This window comes from Castanea sativa, chromosome 3 (assembly GCF_040712315.1).
Source record: "Castanea sativa cultivar Marrone di Chiusa Pesio chromosome 3, ASM4071231v1".
Taxonomy (NCBI): domain Eukaryota; kingdom Viridiplantae; phylum Streptophyta; class Magnoliopsida; order Fagales; family Fagaceae; genus Castanea; species Castanea sativa.
This window is the reverse complement of record NC_134015.1, coordinates 27,875,035-27,883,468: the sequence shown is the minus strand read 5'-3', so window position 1 is coordinate 27,883,468 and position 8,434 is coordinate 27,875,035. Positions and strand designations below refer to the sequence as shown.

Genomic DNA, 8,434 nt, shown 5'->3' with positions numbered 1-8,434 from the left:
TAAAATTATTTGGAATTAGAAGAATTATTGATGATTTTTCATGTGGCTAATTTGATAGTTAAAATAATGTAGGGAGATTTGAACTCCAATTTTCCTAATTAATAAAAGATTGCAAATTATTCTACTAAGTTGCGAGACTCTTGACAGAAATGATAAATTTAAATATTTAATCATTTAAAAATTATTTTACCATTCAAACTTTCATGTTTCTTCTTCAAAAAAAAATCTGGAAGGATTAAATGTGCAAATTAAATTGTTTATAATCACTTATTCTGGTAGGAATACAACAAATATACCAACATTTAAGGTTGTTTGAAGTTCCTAATCATAATATATAAATTGTAATATTTTTGTAAAGATAAAACTTAGTTACAATTTCTTAAGTACGCTATTAGATTTTTTTTTTTTTTTTGCTGAATAACTACGATATTAGATTAAAGCACATATTCCATTGCATTTAATTATTCTTAGAAATCAATGATAATGATAATATTGTTTGTATTTTATTATTCTATACAAAAAGAAGTTTGAATTTAATTGAAAATTTTAAAATATTTTGTCTAAGGTATTTTACCTGAAATTTATCTCTCTCTCTCTCTCTCTCTCTCTCTCTCTCTCTCTCTCTTTGCGTAAATTATAGCATTTAGGAACCTCCAGTCCACCTCCAAATAGTAATAATAATAATAATAATAATAAACAGAAAAATAATAATAATAATAAACAGAAAAAAAAGCATGCAACTATATATATCCATTGGCTTACGAACCAATAGTGTTATGCACCCTATCCACCTGAAAATTTGTGGAGTTACGCACGCTGAGAGAGAGAAAAATGAAAAAAGGTTATCCAACCAAATTTGCAAATTGCAACCCTAAGGCTAAACCAAACTTTTTCAAAAACATATTGGCAATTCTGAGCCAAACTCATGCTGGCCCATCCTCCTATATAATAATTACCCACGATCTCGAAACTTAGTGGAAAAACTCAGGTCGCATATTTTATTGTCTCCCCTATTATTTGATAAAACCTACAAAAACTCGTACGTCACCACCATCGCCTATATTTCTCCTTAAATTTCAACCCTCCACCATCCTAAAAGAAAAAAAAAATATTAGAGAACCTCAACTATCATTTCCACTCTTAGTTCTTTGTGTATGTGTGAGAAAGAGAGAGATATGGCTGAAGAATGCATAGAAAGCTCTGTTGCCACCTCTTCCTCTACACCTACAAACTGGTGGGATTTCCCTGGTGCTTCTTCTCTTCCTGCATGGAATAATAACCCTAACTCATGGCACCATCAAAACCCTAACTCCAACTCTTCTTGTGAGGAGGATGTTTCAATGTCCACATCGTTTACGAATGCTTCCAACCACTCGGGCTTGACTGTCGAATCCTCTCGCCGGCTTGCTGAGCCTGCTTCGTCCAACGATTTGATTGGAGAACATGCATCTGATAATAGTCTTTGGAGCCATGTTCTTTTGTAAGTTTATTACACTAATTATTGCACCCTTTAAATAATAAGAAATAAATAGTTAAAATAGAACATGAATATATTTCCATGACTACCGACTAGTTTCTATTATATCTTGATGTTTGTTTGATAATTTAGTTGAGTGGAATGAAGAATCTTTTAGCAAAAGAAAAAGAGATTGGTGCTCTAATGGGTAGGTGTACACTAAGGTGGTAGGTTAGGTTTTCCACTTTGTTTCCCACTTTTCTACCTTTTTCTTTTCTTTTCTTTTCCATTGAAAACACAAGAGGAGCTTTCTTTCCCTATTTCCTGATTTACATACTAACAAATTGGTATCGTTATTTATGGTAAGAATTATGCTTATTCTGAATCTTGTCTCTGTTATGGACATAAGTTATTAAGTCGAATCATGCTAATTCTTTGTATTCTCTTTATTTTTTATATTTCTTATTTATAATCAATTATCTATATTTTCTTTGTTTCTCTTGTTTCATTTTCTCTGCGTTGTTTTATTTTCTTTCATCTATTTTCCTAAATGAAAATTAATTCTCCATAACTAGCCTATGTTACTAGCTAGGGTTATGGTGCGAAATGATAGTTTAGTTGTTTTTCTTGTGAAAGATCACTAACGTTTAGGAATATTGAACCTTGCAGAAGTGTTGGAAGCAATGGAGAAATGCAAAACAATCAAGATGTAGAAGAGAACTTTGTTGATGCATTATCATCCAAGAGTATGTCAACTGGGATGTTTGAGCCTGCCTGTGACTACTTGAAGAAACTGGACAACAGCTGGGAGTTCACAAACTCTACATCATTCAACAATTTTGAAAAGCATATAAATGGGTTCAATGATAGCGTACTTGATAATGAAAGGTTAAACAAGTTGTCCAATCTAGTTAGCACTTGGTCTATTGCCCCTCCAGACCCTGATGTCAATCGCCAATTTGACCCCCAAACATGCAATATATCTTTGAGTTCTTCCATGGATCATTACTCACAACCTGATCTTTGTCACATGAAGCACGCCTTCGCTGATTCCACATCATGTGACTTGGGAACAACTAGGAATTCTTCTTTATTTCCATGTTATAGTCATGATATGAAAGTTGAGAATGAACGCCGTGAGACTGAAGCCCCAGTTGCTTTATTACGAAGGTCATTCAACAATAATGGTGTTGGATATCAAATTGGAGCTAACAGCCCATTGATGGGAGATAATCCCAGATCATACTTCTATGGGATGCCTAATTCTTCTTCTTGCAGAAACATAAAAAGCTTTGCAGATGTTATATCTTTCAGTAATCGCATGGGCAAGCCCTTGATGGACATTCATGCACCTAATAACTGTTTCAAATCTTTGAACACCTCTGATTATAAGAAGCAAGGGCTGCAAACTTCTATGGTAACTATTTTTACCTTTTTGGCCTCATTCTTTTATACCTAATTATCTATATAGTACTTTTAACAAGGTAGCATGAATATTGATATTTCAAACTAATAATCATATCATGTATATATTTAACACTTTTGATATAGATACTCTTGGATACGGTGAATATCTATAAAAAAATCTCTCTCACTCACTTTCTTCGGGAAAGTAATAGCTTCTTAATTAGTTATTATTTTACGTTTGCCATTTCTATATATTTTAAAACTAAAATTAGCATAATATGTGGTTGAAAATATTAATTTATAAAAATTAATAATCCTTATTGTATTGAATCCTAATTCTTCAAAAATTGACCTATCCTTGTGTCTATATATACACGATACCTGTATCCATATTAAAGCTTCCTAGGTGTACGCTTTCATGACTCTTGATCCATAAAGGGTTTTTTTGTTAATTTTTTTTTATTGTCTCTATAATTTGTTCTTTGTCACAAATGTTTCAGTTGAGAAATTCAAGCTGCTCCATGCAGACTAGAAATAACGGAAAAGGACAGGGAATTGCAAATGAAGGAAAAAGGAAAAGGTCTGAAGATGGTTCAGAATCAGTCCTGAAAAAACCAAAGCAAGAGAGTCCTACAGCTTCATCAGTAAAGGTAAATAATGAAATCGTTATTTTTTAGGTTTAAAATAAAATATTAAAAAAAAATAAAAATTAGAAGAAGAAAAAGAAGAATCATGTGTAGATTACTTGAAAGAAACCTTTTTCATACTTAATAGGTGCAGGCACCAAAAGTCAAGCTTGGGGACAGAATCACGGCCCTTCAGCAAATTGTGTCACCTTTTGGAAAGGTTAGCACATGTGCACTATGACTTTCTTTCTTTCTTTCTTTTTCCATATCCTTTTTTGTTCTCCCACTTTAAAACATTAGCTTTCTTTTCAATTTATGTTTCAATTGATTTTCAGACTGATACTGCGTCGGTGCTCTATGAAGCTATTCAATACATAAAGTTTCTACAAGAACAAGTACAGGTGATATAATCATTTGAACTCTTCCTTTTTATTTCAGCAGTAGTAGCAGCATCAATTATAAGTATTTTCATCGTCACCCTATACTGTTTCTATATAAATTAACGCAAGAAAATATTAATGACACTAGCATTGAAAGAAATAAAGACTATAAAAAATGACATTGACTAAAAAAATAGAGACTTCTATGCTTGTCCCCTATTTGAATGAAGTGGGACGAGTAGCTGTAAAAAACAAAACCAACAAAAGAAATTATCCTGTTCCTGAAGTAGGAGCAGCACTTATCATAACAGTACTATTTACATTCTTTGTGACAAAATAAACACCGAGCCTATTATTTGTTTGCAATTTCTCTATAAACATAAGAATTAAATCAATATTGATGATGCTACCTTTTTATACGTTTTGCAGCTACTGAGTAACCCTTACATGAAGACGAATTCGCACAAGGTAAAATAACATAAGCAAGGCTGTAATTAAGTACGTGTTAATCGCTTTCTAGGACTTTAAAATAGAACTCAGAAATGGTTCTTCTATTGGTGATAATTTCAGGATCCATGGGGAGGCTTGGATAGGAAAGATAAGGGAGACACAAAGCTTGATCTCAGGAGCAGAGGTCTTTGTTTAGTTCCTACCTCATGTACCCCTCAAATTTACCGTGAGAACACAGGATCAGACTACTGGAGTACACCAACATATAGAGGGTGTTTGTATAGGTGAACTTAATAAGTCTATACCTTCGTTTAAATACAGTGCAATCCATTGTACCTATGTTAGCAGAGGTGCACTTAATGATAAGCAGCTCAAGAAATTAAAAATAAAATGTGATGTTAAATCAATGGCAAATCAAGAGAAGCATTAGGTTACTTGGTTGCCATAGTAGGCACTTCATGTATGCGTATCTTTTTGCAAAACAATTACAAAAATTAGAACATGCTGAAAGATTTTCTAGTTACTCTTGCTAGCTTTCTTGTATTGCCACATAGAAAGAATTAACGACGGGCCAGAATAATATAGAATCATTAGATGCTTTGTTGTAATAACACTATGTCCAAGTAGTCAATATGGTATCAATCCTACCTATGGTATGTACTGTATTGGATATTAACTGATATTGATTATTTTCTAAAACATACCAGATATTTAGATAAAATATCGAACTATATCGATTAAGCTATGGAGTATGGATATTGATTTTCGGTCTATATTAATGTTTTTGGCCTATAAATTTAAAAATTAATAAAATTTATATATTATAAAACATGTAAATTAAGATAATACATTAAGTTAATATATATACTTAAGCTTATATTTGAGCTAATCAAATATATAGTACCAATTACCAAAATATTTCATTCACCTAAATAAACTAAATCAACATCTTGTAGAATATTGACTCCTTTATGTTATATACAAACTACTATATTTTTTCTTTTCAATAATTTAATAATTGGGGAGGAGGAATTTTAACTTTAAATACTTCTGTTTAAAATACCAAAAAGTACTAATTAAGGTACAAAACTCTTATCCAAATCATTATCTATAGTAGCTCTTAAATATTGAAAGATCCATTATATGACCTTCAATGCTCATCATCTAGCTAGAGTTGTCATATATTTACTATAACTATAATAACAACATTTGAAATATTCGTAAGAGTATAAACCATAACGTACATTATACCAACTTCCAATTGCACTGACATAAGGAATAGGAAACATGAGCTCCTCCTGATCTCCTCAGATTTTGTAGACAAAATTATAGATAGTTTATGATTTTAGGATATTACAAATTTTACTTCATAAATTTGATGTGTTAAATTTTAAACATTCCAAAAATTTGTATATTATATTATTGATAAACTTGATACGGCAATAATATTATTCATTATCATATTATTTTGTAAATTTTTATAATAAAATTAATAATAATTTTAATTTTTTTCCTTAAATCACCAATATATCTCTACTTTTACAACATAACAATGAAGTAAAGAAATAATGACTTTAACTTTTTTTTTTTAAATGACTTTAAATAAGCAATTCCACATGAAATTTTCATTCACTCATTTGGACCCACCACAAGATAAAAAAGAAAAAGGGGTGTGAAAACTTTAATGCTTATAATTATTGTTAAATATGTGGATTTGATTGGTGACGTCCGTGTATGGGTAAACCCAAGATTAGTTGGGCCGGGTTCACATTATCCAAAAAGAAAAGTTCAAGGCATGTTCACAGTAAAATAGACTCATCTTGACTTTCTTGGGCCCTTTGAAGATTTTGCAATGTTGTATTTTAAGGTCAACCTAGTACAATCATTTTAGGGAGGCTTTTTATCAGTTGAGAGACAGACCCTGGAGTCATCTAAAGTTACGGGTAATTTCAAAAAGTCAGAAGAAAATTTAGCTTCAAAGATAAAGTTTCTTTTTTTCAAAATAGTTTGAATAGAAAATTCTCAAACTTTTCTTATATATTTTTATTAAATGTGAGTTTTAACAAATCTACTGTTAGATCGTATTTTAACATTATATTTAGGGTTGTAAACGAGCTGAGTTTTGTTAAATAGTACATATTCAAGCTTGACTCGTCTGAAAAAATCAAAAGCTTGAGCTTAGTTTAAGTTGTGATAAGCTTAAAAATAATGTTTGAGCTTAAACTCGTGGGAAAACCAAAAAACTTAAACTTGGCTTTGGCTTTGGCTTTGCTTGGCTTGATTAATTAGTCAAGCCAAACTCAACCTTAATATAAAGTTCAAACTCGAGCTCAGGTTAAGTTTTTGAGTTTGAGATTTAAAAAAATTACACTATTAAATACTTAAATCTCTAAAATTAAGAAAAAAAAAATAGTATACTCATTTTATCATGCACCTAGTCTTATATATGGTTAGCTATTATTCAAATTAATAATTTATATAATTAAATTTATTCATTCATCATTTCTTGTCTACAGTTTCAACAATTGTTCAATATACAATTTTTAACATTCACGTTAGATGGTGAAGGATTAAAAAAATGTTTATTTGTAACTATTGTAAGTGCACAATTGCACCTGGACCCAAGAACAGATATGGGCTCAGGCCCAATGAGCCTTAAACAATAAAAATTTGTAGAGAGTGGGCTTGAAACCCAGGTTAGAAGTGAGTGAAGATTAAATGACAAACTAAAGATTGGCGGTATTTGGAAACAGCAAGGAGTAACGTAAATAGGTCTCCTCGGACGTAAGCCGAGAGCTGTTCTTATATTATCTCTCTCTCTTTGTCTTTTTTTCTTGTTAGGTTACAAAAAGTCCCCTCCCTTTCTGTTCTAGGTCCTCCCTTAAATACTCTTTTTTTTTTTAATACTTTCTACACGTGCTGCCCCAACTCCTCCCTTAGCCTAGATATTTCTTTTCTTAGTGCCTTTGAACAGTAACTAGAAGTTTCCCTTTCACTGTTCAAGTGTCACCTCCCCATTAATGCGGCCAGGGTGGTAGGTGCAAGGTCTTTAATGTGGAGGTAGCAGCCTTTATCTTTGACATTTCTTCAACACCGGTGCTTCTGGGGCATTCTAGGGTTTCCCCCTTTTAACCATTGGCCTTAACTGTGCCATCCCCTAACCTTTACTATGAAATCCCGAGTTCTTCGATGCTCACCCGAGGGTAAGCTCACCCTCGGCTGGGTCCTCGGATCCTCGGCGCATGGGCCGACCCATAGTATTAACAACTTCTAAACCCATGGTCAAGTCGGACTTCCTTACAACGGCACAAAAGGCCCATGTTCCCTTCAGGATCTTTTTACCCCCCACAATAGCCCCTCAAAACTCTAATTGTCAACGTCCGAGGAGAAAACTAGGGTTTTGATACGAGCTCAGAACTCGCTCTACACACTTTATAAGTGATGGCACGTGTGGAAATCGTTTCGCGTCCCGAGAAGATGACACTTGGCGGTTTTATTTTCGAAAACGCGCGCATTTATTACTGTAAGTTACTCTTTGTCTCCCACGTTCAACGGTGAGATGGGCATCCAACGGTTCTCATTACTCCACAAAATTTTAGGCGGGACAGACATAATTTCGAGGCCGCCTTTTCGCACGTCGTGACGCTTCGGGAACCCGCGCCTTCATTTAATTCCTCAGGAGGTAATCCCATCAAGACATCAGTCATCATACCTTACCTTGCAGAAAACCGTGGAGATTTGCACACCTTCAACCTTGTAAGTTCTTGCTCCTATTCTTAACCTCTTCTCCTCGATATTTGTCCTCGGCTACCAATACAAACACTCTCCCTTTTAAAGTTTAGTCTATCGTCTTTCTGTAATGGAAAAATTTAAGTGTCTAGTTGATACCGCCGCTGGGATGGAAGGCTTTAGAGCTAAATACCATATTCCCAGTGACGTAGGGCTAGAATACTGCCCGGCAACAGCCGTGGCCGGTTCTAGGAAAGAGGGAGAGGTTATCATCCCTATGATAGCCTTCATAGAGGGTGGGATGACCCTTCCAATGAAACCCGTAATGAGGGAGTACCTTTGCAACCACCGGTTGTGCCCCGACCAATGCCTTCCAAACGTTTTTA

The 8,434-nt window shown here is 33.5% G+C and overlaps 1 protein-coding gene across 5 annotated transcripts; it reads left to right on the top strand.

Annotated features, from left to right (window-relative positions):
• Positions 1-979: 979 nt before the first annotated feature.
• Positions 980-4,930, top strand: LOC142629386 (transcription factor bHLH111). Of its 5 annotated transcripts, none has more exons than XM_075803365.1 (7): positions 980-1,480; positions 2,126-2,873; positions 3,391-3,513; positions 3,644-3,709; positions 3,825-3,890; positions 4,299-4,337; positions 4,440-4,930. In XM_075803365.1, exons 1-7 carry the CDS (start codon positions 1,155-1,157, stop codon positions 4,605-4,607), a joined length of 1,536 nt encoding a protein of 511 aa, XP_075659480.1. In that variant the 5' UTR covers positions 980-1,154; the 3' UTR covers positions 4,608-4,930. The 5 variants fall into 5 exon arrangements, with proteins under 5 accessions (XP_075659480.1, XP_075659479.1, XP_075659478.1 ...); XM_075803364.1 differs by having other exon boundaries at positions 3,638-3,709; XM_075803363.1 differs by having other exon boundaries at positions 3,364-3,513.
• The last annotated feature ends 3,504 nt before the right edge of the window (positions 4,931-8,434 follow it).